This window comes from Marmota flaviventris, chromosome 6 (assembly GCF_047511675.1).
Source record: "Marmota flaviventris isolate mMarFla1 chromosome 6, mMarFla1.hap1, whole genome shotgun sequence".
NCBI lineage: Eukaryota > Metazoa > Chordata > Mammalia > Rodentia > Sciuridae > Marmota > Marmota flaviventris.
This window is the reverse complement of record NC_092503.1, coordinates 122,183,089-122,201,277: the sequence shown is the minus strand read 5'-3', so window position 1 is coordinate 122,201,277 and position 18,189 is coordinate 122,183,089. Positions and strand designations below refer to the sequence as shown.

At 40.7% G+C, this 18,189-nt stretch overlaps 1 protein-coding gene across 1 annotated transcript in view; it reads right to left on the bottom strand.

Annotated features, from left to right (window-relative positions):
* Window positions 1–18,189, bottom strand: part of LOC139706138 (phosphatidylinositol-3,5-bisphosphate 3-phosphatase MTMR3-like) — an 82,029-nt gene that overhangs the window by 63,196 nt on the left and 644 nt on the right. The window contains 1 exon segment of the mRNA XM_071613835.1: window positions 12,574–12,695. Within this exon segment, the coding sequence (XP_071469936.1) occupies window positions 12,574–12,695 (122 nt within the window).

The following is an 18,189-nucleotide window of genomic DNA, read 5'->3' as shown; positions in this document are numbered from 1 at the left end:
AGAGTGCTTGCCTCACATGCACAAGGCCCTGGGTTCCATCCCCAGTAATACACACACACACACACACACACAAAATCAATGTCATATTGAAACCTAACAAATTTACACTGCTATACCAATATGCTTTGCTTCTGAATTCTGCCATAAAGTAACAAAATAATCTCCAAACCCCACTCAACATTCCCCTTTCATCTCGGTTAACAGGTTTCTTTTCCAGAAAGATAACCTAATCTGAAAGTCAGCTTGCCTTAGGAACTCAAAAGTATGCCTGTGTATAAATAAGCATGTATTTCCTATTTTGCCTAGATATCAGCAGTTGTCTATTTTGTTGAGATATTAAACATCAGTTTAGGAAAAATTTGGAAGGAAACTACACTTGAAAAATAGCTATCAGTACCCCACACCTAACCAATCTATACATTGTTTATGGGTATATAAATATCTTAGTAGGCATGCTAATGTTCCTCTCTTTTTTTGGTAAACAAACAGACTCTTAAAAGTTGTGGCTCCTTCTACTAGGTTTTACGCAGAGAAATAGGCATCAAAATGAACAAGGACCTGAAAGCTGAATGAAAATGCAGAGTCATCCTTTAAACACATGGTTTAACATCAAAAATTAAAAAAAATTCAATTTTTAAACACTGTTATCACAATTAAAAACTATAGGGTCTGGGGCTGTGGCTCAGTGGTAGAGCACTTGCCCAGCATGTGTGAGGCACTGGGTTGGATTCTTAGCACCGCATATATAAATGAATAAAATAAAGGTCCACTGACAACTAAAAGGTATTGAATTTAAAAGAAAAAAACTATACACCTCCAGCCATCCAGGAACTAATTCAGAGAGGAAAAACAAAATTCAAAACATAAAGGCTGTGTGAAATGAAAAGTGCCTACCTACTCTTTTACTAAATAAAATTTATATTCTGGAAATTATGTAAGGGGCTACTCTTATTTCTGAAAATAAGCCAATAAAAACTCAACCTTAAGTAGCCAATAAAAACTCAACCTTAAGTAGCCAATAAAAACTCAACCTTAAGTAGCCACATACCACAGTGCAGGATCTGTTTACATAGTGAACTCAAATACTCTTGTTTGGTGCTGGGGATCAAACCCTGGACCCCAAGAATGCTAGGCCAGTGTTCTATCACAGAGCTACATCCCCAGACCTCAAGTGGGCTTTCTCAACTGTTCTCCTTAGATAATTAAATAGGCAAGAGACAGAAACTGTCAACCTAAATACCATCTTCAACTCAATACATTCCTAGAAAAAGACCCACCCTTTTAAACTAGCAATATTTATCTCATGTAAGCAGAAGGATACACGTAACTGCCATCTATACACCAAAGAAAGCTAAAAAGAAGAATTCATCAACATAAAAAAAGGAAGGCAAAATACTAAATTAAGCAAGGGCTAATAAAAAAGTTGGTAAGTGGGCTGGTGGTGTGGTTCAGTGGCAGAGCGCCTGCCTTGCACATGTGAGGCAATGGATTCGATCCTCAGCACCACATAAAAATAAACAAAAAAAAAGATTCATCTATATTTTAAAAATATATAAATAAATAAGTTGGTAAATACAAGGGATTTCTCTCTTGTGCTTTTAAATAACCACACTTAATTCAAGGAAATTCCAAAAAGCCTGGGTTCAAGCTGAAGACAAAAACAAACTTTGACTTTAAAAACATTCTTAAACCATCATTTTGTTTAATCCATTAAACAAATCCTCCTGAAAGGAGGGAGCTTAAAAAAAGAAAGTCTACTAGTTAAATCATTTACGTTCATACTAAACATTTAACTACTGGTGAAATAGCTTCAATAAGATCAATAACTTCTCAAATATTCAGCTTCAAGAGGAAATTTTTTCTATTCACATTGAGTAATCTGAGTATACTGTTCATACAGAAAAAAACATAAGTACTATTCAATTTTTTACAGAACTGGAATTTGTATTTCCAATAGTCACATGAACATAACTACTGGTAATATCACATGTTCCTAAGTCAACCTGAGCCTCTTATGTTTCCTGAATTTTCTGGGCCCCCTGTGGGGAGTATGTGAAGCCTGGACAGGAGAGCCTGGATTTTACTCTGGTGCTTGAGTGAGTCAAGCCATGGATTTCTTCATACTGCAGCTTCATGACAGCATCTATTGGAATAACGTTCTGTAGGGTTTGAAAAGTAAGATATAATTATTAATAAGAAAGAAATGAAAGGAACAAGATGGGAGGTAAAGAACCTGTTAGCCAGAGGACAGTGTACCAGCAGAAGTCCCTCCCAATGACCTTTTTTCCAACAGCCATCAGGAGGAATTGCCCGTGTTTGTTCTCTCCGTGGGGCTGGAGGGAAGCAAGCTCTCCATGAGAGATAGTGTGTCTGGCTCTGGTGCTCAACCCTGAACTCCTGATCTCTGCTTCCCTCAGGAACCCTGTCTTTCTGTTTTTTATTGCTACAGTGGAAGACCACAGACTGGGTAATTTATAAAGAAGAGAGGTGGGTTTGTTTCCGTTTATTTTTTATTAGTTCTAATCAGTTATACATGAGAGCAGAAAGCTTTTTGATTCATTGTACACAAATGGAGCACAATTTTGTTTTTCCGGTTGTACATTATGTAGAGTCACATCACAGGTGCAATCATACATGTACCTAGGGTAATGATGTCGCTCTCATTTAACCATCTTTCCTACCTTCCTCTCCCCTCCCCCTATCCCCCTACCCTTGGCTCGACGAAATTTCCTCCATTCTCACCCCCCCCCATTATGGATCAGCATACACGTATCAGGAAATGCAAACAATAATTTCATTAAGGTCACATGTAGAGGTACCAACAGAAATAAAATTTCAACCCTCGATTTTGATTTTGTTCTTTTAATTTCTCCCAATAAATCTTCCATGCCTGAGGAACATTTTCCACAAATCGTTGCTCAAATGCTCAGATGTTACCTCCAATAAACATAATGGCCAAAGTCTCCATCCCCAGCATCATACTTCCTCAAATTCTTTTCACTTGCCTATGTTATCATTCAAGATCCAATATATATGTATAGTGTGTGTATGAAGTGTTTTTAGAAATTTCGTTCAGAAAATAAAAGCATATATTTTTGTCTCCCTTAAGAAGTTGGCATGCTTCCCTATTTTATATAATTATAAACATATATTTAGTCAGCTCTTTGGTAGTCAGAAAGCAAAACACGCGGAAGTTTTAGAATCACTTCTGGAAAATCCACTCAACCCATGGAGGGTTCATGTTGTCATTATTTTTATTTGGACTTCATTTTGCTGATTGTGCTTTAATTCCTCTCATTCAGGTTATACATTTATATGTGATAAGAAGAGCTTCATTTAGAATCTTGGAACCAGTAGTGTCACCCCTTCCTGAAACAATAGTATTAAAAATAAATGCTTTTTCAAAATAAAGGAACATAATAGCCATCATGTATATACAGTTGACCTGTTTACACATGAAATTTTCACATTGTCTATTGATGTTGTACACAAGGTAGAAAAGAAACAAGCAACACCATTGTGCTCAAGCTAATGGATGAAGACAGCATCTCACATGCTTGCAGACAGACAAAGGACAGGAAAATGTTAAGTGCTTCCAAGTAAAGAGTAGGAGATGATCTCCCAGAGAGAGAAGAAAAAATTTGTGGAAGAAAAGATGACTGATTATTCACATGTCTCACAGGAATACTTCTCTCAAACAAGCCATATTGTGTGGATATGTAGGTACTAGGAAGCAGGGGAGGGGAAGAAACTATAGGAGAGATTGAAAATCTTGCAATAAGAGAAGGGATATGCTTTCCTGTTCAGAACTCTGCTTCAGAGCTGAAGTGAAGACATCCATGCCCAAGCTCCACAGAATCCAGCCAAACATCACAGCAACTGTAAGGCTTCCAAAACTTCAGCAAGCCATTGCAATCTTGAGTTTATTAAAATTGACTCAGGGTGGATATAGTGCCCTGGCAACCCCTAAGAGGGTTCTGGTGTGATCACATGATTGTCTTCGTTCTATGTTGAGTGACTGAGTTAACCCCAGGCAGGCCTGCCTAGTTAGGTTGAACAGCTTCTTTCCTTGAAAGGGACCCTGGAAGAAGAATGAGCCATCTATCTCCTGGAATTGGCCATTTCCCTTTTTATAGCCCTCTCATTTACTTTTCCCAGATATCTCTGCTCCCAACTAGAACAGATATCCAATGAGTGAAGAGCAGTCCAAAAGAGTCCACCAGTTAATAACAGCATTTAGACAAGAAGGATAATATGTATCCCCTTGAATTAAAGATAAAGATGGGAAGAAAACCAGCTTGGTGTTTGGCAGATAATAGCTGCATGACAAATGGCTATGGGTTACTAATCCAATAACCTCTTTCTTTTGCAAACCAAATGTACTTGCAGCTTGAAAACTGATTTCTGCACTCAAGCATCCATCTAAACTGGAACCAAGAAGGTTTAAGAATGGTGACAGTTGAGTAAAGGACATACTCCCCCACTTCACATCCATTTCTTCTTTGGGCTAATAATTAACTCTTGATTTATATACTTCACTACACACATGGACATGGGCCCAAGAGTATCCAATCTCCAAAACTAAAGCACTCCATAATATAAAAAAATATTTATCACATCCAATTTTTATGGAGAAAAATCAAGATTTTATTCTTTTAGTTATTGAAGAGAGGAGTAATTCTTTAACTCTTGAAACTTCTATATCATTCTCCCAGGATTTGGGGATATAGCTGTGCCAGTTACTTGCAGAAGATGTCCATATTTCACACCATATGCCTTAAGGGGAATAGAAATTAGCCTAAATATTAGGAGCCTTTATGTGGTTTTAGGCCTGACATTTTGTACTTTGCTTTTGCATTCAGTTTAGGTATCGTGACCCATTATAAACATTGGGGAGAATGACCAATATAATTAAATTTGTGAAAGAGTTTCCACTATAAGCTTTGATTTGAGGACACTTGAGAATGTTTAAATAATTCCCCTTTGGTTAAAATTTTCCATTTTCAGTTTTTGCCCAAAGGTAATTTCTTTGGTTTTGTTTGCTTTGGAAAAAATTGAGGGAATTTAACAGTTTGAGGGTTTGAATATATTTATTTATGATTAATTTTGATGAATACTTTTATAAAGTATATTCTAAATGCTGTAAATTTCCTGAATTTAAAATTACAAACTTGGAAAGTGAAATGATCATTAGAAAATTTTAAACTATAGTAAATAATTGTAATGAACATTTGACTTAAGAAGAATGATCATACACACACACACACACACACATGCATAATTTTATATTAAATATAAAGAATTTAGGTCAAATGAATTTCAGCTCACATTCTGTCTTGTACCTACAAAATCTGAAGAATGTACCCTCCTGAATTTAATTAAAATTCCATAAGAGAAAATTCAACCTTATTCTGTCAATTTCCCTATCTCATTATATTAGAGTAAGGAAAAAAATCTGTTCCTCTTAAATATTAGTTTTTGATTTTTGTTTAAAAAACAAAAACCTGTCCTCCCTGCATGCTTCCACAGATGTAAATTTCAGTAGTGGAGATATAAGGGTTTTTTGTTTTTTTTGTTTTGTTTTGTTTTTAATGAATCTAAAGATGTCAGTTCCTATATACAAAGATCCTGTATTTTGTCATCCCTATCTTACAATAAGGAAAAGCAGATTACAACTAACAAATAAACTCCAATAATTTTTCTTATACACATCAGAAAAACAAATTTCCAGTGCAAACTGCCTCCCCCAAATCTGAAAAAGCTGGGGATTCAGAGAGTCCCAACAGAGACTTTGTTGCCCAAGATCTGAAGCAGAGGTCACTATAGGCATAAACTGGTGGAAAGATTTCAGTAGCAACTTTGAGAAACTGCTGGAGGCTTAGTGTGAATTATTAGGAGATGATTAACTCCTGGGAGCTGCAGCCTGAAGGTTTGGGGTTGTACCTCTATGTTTTCTATGAGGTTCTCATGGTAAATATCCAAGAAGATCCCTTCATGGCTCTGACAGGAAAATATTTTGAAAAATCCTTGTGAAATTACCCTAGAGTGTTCTCTGTAACAGTCTACTCTTCAGGGACTGGAAGGGCAGGGGGTTGGTTAGAACAGAACAGAAAAGAAAATGGAAAAACTGTCCTTGCCACAAAATCTCAGGTAGAAGAGGAGCCCACTCTCCATTCGGCCCCTTTGGCATTCCTATTTCACTTTAGAGAATAAAAAATAGTGTGAAGGTCAGATTTCATGGATATGGACACACTCATGACTGGCACTTAGTTTTGAGATTAAGGATTCATTACCATCACAGCAACAGAGCTCTAGTATAGTGGGCTACAACTTAAGTGATTGAAAGATCCAGACTCCCTGAACAGGAATATTCAAAAGAGGTCAAAATCAAGACAGGATACAAAGGTAAGAACCAAGGAGTAACTTAAACTCCTTGCATGGACAGCGAACAAACCTTCAAGAAATTCCAAGCCTGAGACAGACTAGCAACAATTTTCACACTATCTGCCTTATGTACTTTAAGTCTATTAATAAGTGTTCATCGTTCAATGAAAAAATGTATAATAAGGATTAAGGCAAGAAATAAATAACAGTGTGAAGAGAAGAAGTAGCAGAACCAGATTCAGATACATCAAAGGCTCTAGTATAAAAGGCAGACAACAGAAATGCAAAAACATACAGAGCATGGAGATGTGAATTCAAAAATTGTTATGGTTTGGATGTGAGGTGTCCTCCAAAAGCTCATGTGTGAGACAATGCAAGAACGAAATGATTGGGATATGAGAGCCTTAACCCAATCCATGGATTAATTCCAGTGATGGGATTAACTGGGTGGTAACTGAAGGCAGGTAGGGAATGGATGGAGGAGGTAGGTCCCTGGGGACATGTCTGTAGGATATTATTTTGTATCTGGCTACCGACATTCCTCTCTGCTTTCATCATGTGAGCTACTTCACTCTGCCACACTCTTCTGCTATGATGTCCTGCCTCACCTCAAGACCTGAGGAATGAAGCCAGCTGTCCCTGGACTGAGAGCTCTGAGACAGTGAGCCCCCAAATCCACTAATTGTTCTTGTAAGATCTTTTGGTCATAGCTGCAAAACTGCTGACTAAATCAGATCTCAAAAATTCTCCCTCTCTGTCTCTCTCTTTCTTATATATAAGCAGAGATGAACTCCAGCAGCCAGGTACAATATCAAAAACTTTTCACCTACATATATCCACCTCAAACTACAGAAAACAAAAGACAAAGAGAAAATCTTGTAAGAAGTCTAATGGAAGAAATACTGCACCTATGGAGAACAACATTAAGAATTATAGGGACTGGAGTATAGTTAAGAATTATAGCTCACTGGGGTATAGAACACATGCCTAGCATATCTGAGGCCCTGGGTTTGACCCTCAGCATAACTTAAAAAAAAAAGATGAATTATTTCAACTTATTTCTTCTTTCCTCTAAAATTATATGCAAGCAAATGAAGAGTACAGTGAAACATCTAAAGTGTTGCAAGAAAAAATCCAAATTAGAATTTCATATCTACAGTTAAACAAAAACTTCCCACTGTATATAGTGACTTCCTTCAATATATTAAATAATGGATTGGGATTTAAAAAACAATACTTTTACATCAAAGAAGCTATATGTACCACTCATATGATGTATGAAAATGACACTTTATATCTGAGATTTTCCTGGTAAACACCCACAAACCTGACTTAATCATGGGAATATAGCAAAAAAGTACCAGCTGATTGGCATTTTGAAATAATATTTGCATTATGAACTCTTTAAAAAAAAGACAAGAAAGAGGTGGAAATGCAGAATTAATTTTTTTTAAAGAGAGAGAGAGAGAATTTTAATATTTATTTTTTTAGTTTCGGCGGACACAACATCTTTGTTTGTATGTGGTGCTGAGGATCGAACCCGGGCCGCACGCATGCCAGGCGAGCGCGCTACCGCTTGAGCCACATCCCCAGCCCCTGTACTATGAACTATTAACACATAAAAATGTATAGATATATACTGTTCAATATAGGTACTTCTGGCCACATATGATCATTGAATGTTTGAAATGTGGCTAGTATGAGTTAAGATGGACTATACATGCAAAGTAAACAACAGGTACCAAAGAATTAAAATAAAAGAAGGGATACAATTAGTCATAAAACACTGATTATGTACTGAAATAATAATTTTTATATTTGAGTCAAATTACATTATTAAAATTAATTAAATTTGTTGATTTTTATTTTTTACTTTAAAATGTTTAATCAGCACATGAAACTATATATATTCAGGTATGCAAAACGATTATATGTGCACTTATCATGTATGTATCATGTATTAATCACCATGGTCAAATTAATTAATATAGCCATTACCACTCATAGTTACTATGATTTCCAGCATTTTATATGTAGTAATTGGAACATTTCAAATTACATATGGTCCATGTTCCATCATGGACCCTATCTATTTGATAGCTCTATACCTAACTTATAAATCCTAATTTTCTTTACCATGTTCATCAGATCTTTATAGAAATCTCATGAAACATCAATCAGTATAAATGTAAAAAATATAAATACCTTAAGCATACCATATTCAAAATGTGGATAACCAAATATAAAGAAAAATAAATTGAAAGAAGTTCTATTTAAAAAAAAAAAAAAAAACACCTCACCCATAGCACAAAAGTTAATAACTAGAATAAACATATGGGACTTACTCAAACTAAAAAGTTTTTTTCTCAGCAAAAGAAACAATAAGAGAGGTAAATAGGGAGCCTACATCCTGGGAACCAATCTTTACTCCTCACACTTCAGATAGAGCCCTAATATCCAGAGTATACAAAGAACTCAAAAAATTAGACAATAAAATAACAAACAACCCAATCAACAAATGGGCCAAGGACCTGAACAGACACTTCTAGAGGAGGACATACAATCAATCAACAAGTACATGAAAAAATGCTCACCATCTCTAGCAGTCAGAGAAATGCAAATCAAAACCACCCTAAGATACCATCTTACTCCAGTTAGATTGGCAGCCATTATGAAGTCAAACAACAACAAGTGCTGGCGAGGATGTGGGGAAAAGGGTACACTTGTACACTGCTGGTGGGACTGCAAATTGGTGCAGCCAATTTGGAAAGCAGTATGGTGGTTTCTTGGAAAGCTGGGAATGGAGCCACCATTTGACCCAGCTATTCCCCTTCTCGGTCTATTCCCTAAAGACCTAAAAAGAGCATGCTACAGGGACACTGCTACATCGATGTTCATAGCAGCACAATTCACAATAGCAAGACTGTGGAACCAACCTAGATGCCCTTCAATAGATGAATGGATAAAAAAAATGTGGCATTTATACACAATGGAGTATTACTCTGCATTAAAAAATGACAAAATCATAGAATTTGCAGGGAAATGGATGGCATTAGAGCAGATTATGCTAAGTGAAGCTAGCCAATCCCTAAAAAACAAATGCCAAATGTCTTCTTTGATATAAGGAGAGTAACTAAGAACAGAGTAGGGTTGAAGAGCATGAGAAGAAGATTAACATTAAACAGAGATGAGAGGTGGGAGGGAAAGGGAGAGAGAAGGGAAATTGCATGGAAATGGAAGGAGACCCTCAGGGTTATACAAAAGTACATACAAGAGGAAGTGAGGGGAAAGGGAAAAATAATACAAGGGGGACAAATGAATGACAGTAGAGGGGGCAGAGAGAGAAGAGAAGAGGGGAGGGGAGGGGAGGGGAGGGGGGATAGTAGAGGATAGGAAAGGCAGCAGAACACAACAGACACTAGTATGGCAATATGTAAATCAATGGATGTGTAACTGATGTGATTCTGCAATCTGTATATGGGGTAAAAATGGGAGCTCATAACCCACTTGAATCAAAGGGTGAAATAATATATATCAAGAACTCTGTAATGTTTTGAATAACCAACAATAAAAAATTTAAAAAAAAATAAAAATAAAAGTAGATAACAACAACAAAAAAAACACCTTAGCTCTTTAGGAGCAAGCATGGAATTTATCAGACATTGCTAAGAAATCTAACAAATAAAAAATGCAGCAAAATATTTAAAGCATTGAAATATAAAAACCACCCACCTAAAAATTCTGTATTCAGTAAAATTATCCTTCAAATGTGAAGCAGAGATCAAGACTTTCTCAACAAAAATTGAGGTATTCTTTGACAGTATACCTGCCCTGCAAGAAGTATTAAAAGGAATGCCTCAGAGGAAAAAGAAAATAACACAGCTCAGAAAACAGATCGACATAAAGTCATGATGAGTATTTGACAAAGAATAAGTGAAAGAAAAATGCAAAAACAAATTTTTTCTTAATTTAATTAGTCTGACACCATTGTGCTAATACTAATTAGCTGTATTTAATTCGCATCTATACAATTATACATTTTGCTCTCCAGCCCACATGAAACACCAGCCAAATCAAACCACATTCTGGACCATAAAATACACCTTAACAAACATACAAGTAGAAATTACAATGCCTAATCTCAGATCACAATGAATAAACTTGAAACTGACAATAGAAAGATAGTGAAAAGCCCTGAAAACTGGAAGGGTAAAAACAACAACAACAACAACAAACTTCTAAAGTGACATATGAGACAAACAAGAAATCTCAAAGAGAAATTTAAAAGCATTTCAAAATAATCAAAAATCAAATTACAAGTTATAAAAATTTGTGGGGAACATTAAAAACAGCAGGAAATTGATAATGTTGAATGCATATATTAAAGAAGAAAGATCTGAAATCAATAACCTAAGCTTCTCACTTAGGAAACCAGAAAAAGGAAAGCAGAGTAAATCTTAAATAAACCGAAAAAAAGAAATAATTAAAATTAGAGCAGAACTCAATGAAATTGAGAACAGGATACCAAAAGAGAAAATTAATGAAAAAAAAAAAAGATGGTCTTTTGAAAAGATAAAATTGGTAAGAATCTAATCAAGGTAGCTAAAAGGGGGGGGAGAGAGAGAGAGAGGGAGGGAGGGAGGGAGGGATCATAAATTACTAATATTGGAAATGAAAAAGAGGCCATTCCTAAATACTCTCTGAATGTTAGAAGGATAATAAAGTAATATTATGAATAGTTATGTAATCAGAAATTTGAAAACCTAGATGAAATGGAATAATTTCTTGAAAGACAAAATCTACCAAAAGACCTACTACAAAAATAAGTAGATGATCTGAATGGTACTGTATATATTAAAGAAATTGAATGAATACCAACAAAGGATTATTGTATTTTAAAGTTAAAAACAATATATTTCTCCATTTTTCCCATGTCTAACCCCTCTCTGCTATGGATCAGCATCCACTTATCAGAATATTCTGCCTTTGGTTTTTAGGGATTGACTTACTTCATTTAGCATGATATTGTCCAACTCCATCCATTTACATGCAAATGCCATAATTTTATTCTCTTTCAATGCTGAGTAACTTAAATTGTTGAGGCTGGGGATATTGCTCAGTCTTTGAATGAAAGATGTAGAAATGATACTTCATCACTTTCTATGGGGAAACACAATAGAGGCCAAGATCCTGGAAAGTAAGAAACTGCACAGACATCTACCTTTCTCACAGGTGCCACAGGATAATTTTATCTTCGAAATTATCAAATCTTGGTCAGAATGGCATATCCCATTCATGAGAACCTTATGTGATAATTCAATCAAGTATATGAAAAAAAATTCCTTCATGTTCTCAGAATAGTAACGTAAATATGAGGTGAAGGAAAATGCAAAAGACATAGAAAGAAAATGATGAAATGAATAGATGAAACAAGGAGGAAAATATTAAAATTATTTTTAGCAAAATTAGTTATTACATTAATTATTCAATGACTATTTAATGTCAAAGCCAAATAAGATATACTTTAACTTGTGAGGAAAAATCCTGATAAAACTAGATTTAAAATATTTGGATTAAATTTTAATCATAGGATGAAAAACCTCTTTATGTATATAAGCACATGTAAATCAAGACCTGACAGCTTACATTTTTCAGGGGTTCTTTTTGTCTTCCCTGCATATTTTTTCCTGGTTCCTCCTGAACTTAGTACTAGCTACCCTACGTTTTCTTACATCAGGATCCGGAAGCCTAACTTTCAGATACCTCAACGATAGATATACTGGGTTTTGAGAAAAACAATTTTCACAAGAAGGACAAAAACATCTTTTAGATTTGTCAATAACAAGAACAACTACAAAAAGCAAAAACTCACTATAAGAACGTTCAAGACTTGGGGCAGGGGGGGGGCTTGGGTTGTGGCTCAGCTGTAGAGCCCTCACCTGGCACATGCTAGTCCCTAGGTTCCATCTTCAGCACCACATAAAAGTAAATAAATAAAATAAAGGTATTTTGTGCAGAGCAGCACACCCCAGCAACTCACCCTCAACGTCGTTTTCTTTTAAAGGTCTTCTCCCACAAACGCGAAGAATGGAATCCTCAGGCCAGATGGAGCAAGTATTTGTTGAAGATCAGTGTAGAAGACTCGCAGTTCAACACACTGTGTGAGGATGGGTCTTCTTCCTCTGTTACCACCGTCTTCTTCTGTTCCGCTGTCTTCCTCTGCTCCGCCGTCTTCCTCTGCTCCGCCGTCTTCCTCTGCTCCCCCGCCGTCTTCTGTTCCGCCGTCTTCAGTTACCTTCTGCGAAATGTGTCTGGCAAGAGGTCTTATATAGCCCTTGGGTCACTGTGATTGGCTCAAAGTTATGCTAATTAGGGTTTGAAAAATGTACCAATGCTATTGGTCCAGACTTTGTCCAATCAGGTTTGGAAATGATCTAATGCTATTGGTCAATTCTATATTCCCACCATTCATTCATGTCTGCCCCACTTCCATTTTCTCAATGGAGGTTGAGTAGTGGGAAATTGAGGTTGTGGACCCAGCTGCAGTGATGCATGGCATGGGCTTCTGCAGCAGGCCTCCCTGCTGTGCCAAGGCCTGGCTGCTGCAGATGACAGGTCTGACAGGTCAAGGAGCCTTGACTCCCTAGGCACTGGCTCCAGGCAGCGGCAGGGCCGCTGGAACTCTCACCCACCCAGGCCAACACCCCACCTCTCTTGCTTCTTGGCAGGGATTAGTAGACAGGCTGTGTGACTTTGTAGCCAGGGCCATCAGTGCTTAAATACACAAATAAGAAAGACTTTAATAAGACTTGGTTTTGAATAACCAACAATAAAAAATAAAAAAAAATAATAAAATAAAAACAAAACAAAAATGCACAGAATTGGTCTGATTGCTCCAAAATTCTGGCTTTGGGCATGAGTGGAATGCAGACCATTTTTAGCCTAGATGAGGTTCATAGGAAAAGGCTGTGTGCCTGGTACAGCCCAGGACACCTCCAAGCGTCCATTCGCAAGTTTTGCTCCCCCAGGATGGTGCCTGTGGGTGTCTGTGGCCATGGATGTGGCCTAGGACATGGATGGAGTCCAATTCCCAAAGGATCCAGCTGGATCCCTAGGATGTTCAGGCCTAGTGTCCAGGACATGGCCTTGGCCAGTGGTGCTTGAGTAGTACGGGGGCTCTGATCCTCCCGTGGTCCCCAGGGGACTTGAAGTGGAAGCCGACAGGAAGGAAGAGACCAAGCAGGAAGGCCTCGGTCCTTTCAGAATGCCACCACAACACACCTAGACTGGTGGCTTATCAATCACAGAAATCCATTTCCACAGTCCTGGAGGTGAAAGCCCAAGGGCAAGGCATGGGCAGGTTTGGCGAGACTCCACTCCTAATTCACGGAAGGCACTGTTTTCCTAGGCCCCATGGCAGAAGGGGTGGGGGAGTTCTCTGGGGACTCTCATCAGGCCACTGATCCTATTCGTCAGGGCTGCACGGCATGACCTGATCACCTCCCACAGGTCTCACCTCCTCATACCATCATCTTGGAGAGAGATGATTTCAGCAGATGGATTCTGGGGGACATGAACATGCAGACCATAGCAAGGAGACAGAGAAGTCTGGAGGGATGGCAGAGTACGTGCCATGGGTCGGGGAGGTGAGAGAGAGAAGGGCCTCAGCTTGGGACGCTCTGCCTGGTGATGCCCGAGAAGCCCACACCCTGACTTGGAACACACAGACGGGTGTCTGCTGAACTGGCCCCCAGATGGCACCATTTACTGCTGGCACTTTGGCACATGATCCTGGATGGACTCCTCTTAATGCCACAGCAACCAGGGTGGTGGGAGTTCCCACTCACTTCTGTCAGGGACAGCCTTGGCCTCTTGGATCTTAACCCCCTGTTTTTGGCCAGGAGCTGAGCTGACCCAAGAACAGATTTCCAATGTGTCCCTTCTTGAGAGCAAAGATTGCCTTTGTGACCCATGCCAGGCTGGTTGGAATCCAGATGGGCTGACTGGAGGGGCACCGAGACGGAGAGAGAAGTGGGGTACTATTTACAAGGTTTGAGGCCCTGGAGGTAGCCATATTTGACACCACTTGCTCCCTGGCATCTCATTTTTAAGAGCAAATGAATTGAATCACTTGCTTAGGATAGCTTTCATTAGATTTCTGCCATTTGCAAACAAAACATTCTTGACAGGTGGAATTCCTTTATCTTTGTGTGTTCGTGTGTGTGTGTGTGTGTGTGTGTGTGTGCGCGTGCTCTTGCTTGAGTGGCCGAAGTATAAGGTTTGTAGATAGAAATGGCAGAGAAAAAAATGGGAAAACAGGTTGAGTTATATTGTAAGGGACGATAACGAGACACTGAGAAATTTTAATCAGAGAAATGGGTTGGTTCCAGACAGGCTGATCTGAAGGAAGAGGGGAGCTAGACTAGATTTCTTGGGTGTGTGTGTGGAGTGTGATCCACCCTGAGGGGGACAGGCTGGGCTTATAGCAATGGAGGCAGTGACATACCAGGTCCAGCCTAAGGTGGGGGCCACAGGGACTGAGAGGGATTGGTGGCCCTGCAGGTGGATTGGTGGGGCTGTGCTGGCTGGGGCAGGTGAGGGCAGAGCAGCCACTGGGTTCGGTCTCTTTGGGTGCCATAGAAACCACATGGGCATTGTTGGAGGGGCAGTGACGGAGGTGGGGAGCACACTGGTGGACCCTGGGCCTGGGGCTCGGAGGGGGGTGCACTGCAGGTGTGGGTGCAAGGGCGCTGGAGTCTGGAAGGGGGCAATTCTGTCCCAGGGACTGAGGACAGAGAGGCAGGAAGGGAGGTGAGCTGCGGTCAGATGGGAGGGCTGAGCTGCCCGCTGGACCTGCAGGCACTTGGTAACCTGGCAGCTGGCCCTGGTTAGTGCAAGGCACAGAATGTCAGCGAGGCAAAGGTACCGGAGAGGAGAGAATCCTGGAGGCCTGGAGGCAGAGAGACCCATAGCCCTTTCCCACGGGGGCAGTAGACAAACTGCAAACATGGTGACCAGAGAAACGGCCAGAGCCCTGTGTGGCAGTCATCACAGTGTGGAAGTCACAGTCATCTTGACCAAGTCAGAAGCACAGGATCTCTTGGCCCATATTCCCATCTCCTGCATGGGTCACTCTTCCAATAAATGGCCCACAGAAGTCCCTCCTGGGGCCACTAGGGACCTGGAGGGCTGTGCTCTTTCTCAATCTGCTCTTTAGCACTGAAGGGTCCGAGGATATTTGTCCCTGGGCTAAGCCAGACAGGAAAATATCCCTTCCTTGGGTTATTTACTCGATATTTTCCAAAAAGGGAGAATATGGTTATTATGTTTTATCAAATGTGAACAGAACAGGTAGAGGCAGGGACCAGGTTGGGAAAGCCTCACGTTGCTCCTGCTGACAGGGCCTACACGCTCTTGGAGCCTCTGTGGGTGGTGAAGAGGCTGGGGAGACTCTCAGGAGGAGCGGGAAGGTGACGCTGCTGCCTTTGAATGGTCTTCCACCATGACGTGGGAAACTATGCACTAAGGGGGTTTCAACTTAGTTTCAAGTCTGAGGCGCCATCTTAGTAGTGTTGACTAATTCGGATTTGTGCAAGGGTGAGTTCTGGACACAGGAGTCCTGCAAGGTGTTTTGTTGGAATGATGGGATAAGAGGTCACTTCTGATCACTGCGTGGGGAAAGAGAACCAAGTGTCCTGCCAGCAGGCTGCTCTTCTGAAGCCTCAGGAAAGCCTTCCAGATTGTTCCCTTGCCACGAGCACACACAGGCCAAGCTGGACAGTCACCGAGTGCAGAGGGAGTTTTAGGAAGGTTTCTAAAGTGGCAACACTGAGCCACTGGCCTGGTGCCCCTCCTGGCCACCTGCCCTGCTGGCTGTGCACCCATCACACCTTCTGCTCCATGGGAGCTGGGCTCGGTGCTAGACTCAGGAAGGAACCTCTAAGCTGGCGGCACCTCTCTGACTGCACCTCCCACCTCCCTGACCCTCGGACCTGCTCATCCCGCTGGAGCCCTTGCCACCTGCCTTCCCAGCATCACAAGGCCCCCAAGAGTCCTCACCATGGATCGCCTCCCTCTGACCAGGTCCTCAGGTGGCTTTGATGGGGAGGGTGCCAGACTCTCCAAAGGGCGCACCTGTAACAGTCTTGAGATCTCACCGCAGAGAGAGGCCGTCTTGTTAGCACCTGTGAGGGGCAGGTGCATGGGGCCCCCAGAACTTGCAACTTGGCACCAGGTGGTTTGTCACCAAGGAGAGCTTGAATAGATGGAGTTTGGGAAATTTGTGCCCAAATCACAAATTGAATCAGCTCCTTCAGATGGAATCTGATTTTCTCAGGAAAATTTGAGGAGGTGATGGAAATGTGGGAAGTGGCTGGTGACTTTGAGACATCTGATTGACAAGGGAGCTGCCCCTAATGGGTCGTCAGGGACGCCTACACTGAGAACATCTGGTTTGTCCTTTTCTTGCTCAGTGACATGTGTAAATGTCTCAAGTGATTATAACACCTGTGGCATCTTCGGAATATTCTAGAATGTAACTTAAATGAGTTATCTGTGCATCAGTAGTCAGATGAATTCAAATCAGAATGAGAGTCACAGGAGCAGACGGAAGGCAGAGCCTTCCTGACGATGTGCAGGGCTGCTTAGAGCCTGCAGGGCTCAGGGCAGGGCCCATGCAAGTCGGGTTAAGGCTCCAAGGGTCGGGGTGAGTCTCAGGACCCAGGGGCACAAGACAGGGAGCCTCAGTGTAAGCTCGGCTGACCTGGGTTGCCCACGCCCATCACCTGTGTTAGGCAGGTCCTGAGAGGGACTGCAGCCAAGAAGCAGGCATCCAGCGACCATCCAGAAATACACGAGCCATTTCTGCATCTGAACCTGAGCACGCAGTACTGTCCTGAAGGCCAGGACTAGGGACTGCAGGACTGGATAAGATGGATACGTGCAGAGGACAGGGCTGGGGACAGCTGCCTGCACTCCTAGTCCTGGTGAGGTTATGCAATTCTCACCCCCACTTTCCTTTTCCATTTCCCAGGCTTCGCTTCTGTGTTTTCATAGGAAAGAACACACAGGTGGTTAAATGCTTTGTTACAAAATATAAATTTGTCCTTTTCCTGTTTTCTGGTTCACAGATTCCTTTATTATTTTATTTTAATTTTTAATTTGTTTTAATTAGTCCTACATAACAGTAGAATGCACTTTGACACATCATATGTAAATGGGGTATAATTGCTCATGCTTCTGGTTGTACGTGATGTGGAATCCCACTGATCATATAGTTATGTGTCTACATAGGGTGATAATGTGTGATTCATTCTACTGTCCTTCCTACCCACGTTCCCCCATTGCATTCTTTAAATAAACATTCTCTGCAGATTGACACTGGCACTGAGTGACCAGATGGACACTGGCCTGTCCATGCACACAGCTGTCAGCTCCATCAAGTGTTTTGAAGGATCTTGTTACAATGTGACAAAACTGGAGTGCAGAATTTTATACACAGCCCAACTACAACTGCATTTTAAAAATGATGCAGCTACCACCCACTGGTAAGATCATAAATTGCTGGCAGCCGACTTCCCGGCTAGACCCTCAGGACAACTTCTCCTCCCTCCCCCTCCTGCCCTTCCCCCCTTCCTTCTTTCCTTCTGTCTTTCCTTTCCTTTCTTGACAATTCCCACAAATGGATTTGCTCTGCATTTCACATTCTGGGGGCTGCTCTGCCCCGCTGTGGGGTCTTCTTGGGATAGCAGGGACCCCACCCTGGGAGGGCGTGACCTGTCTCAAAGGCCCCACCTCCTGAGTCCT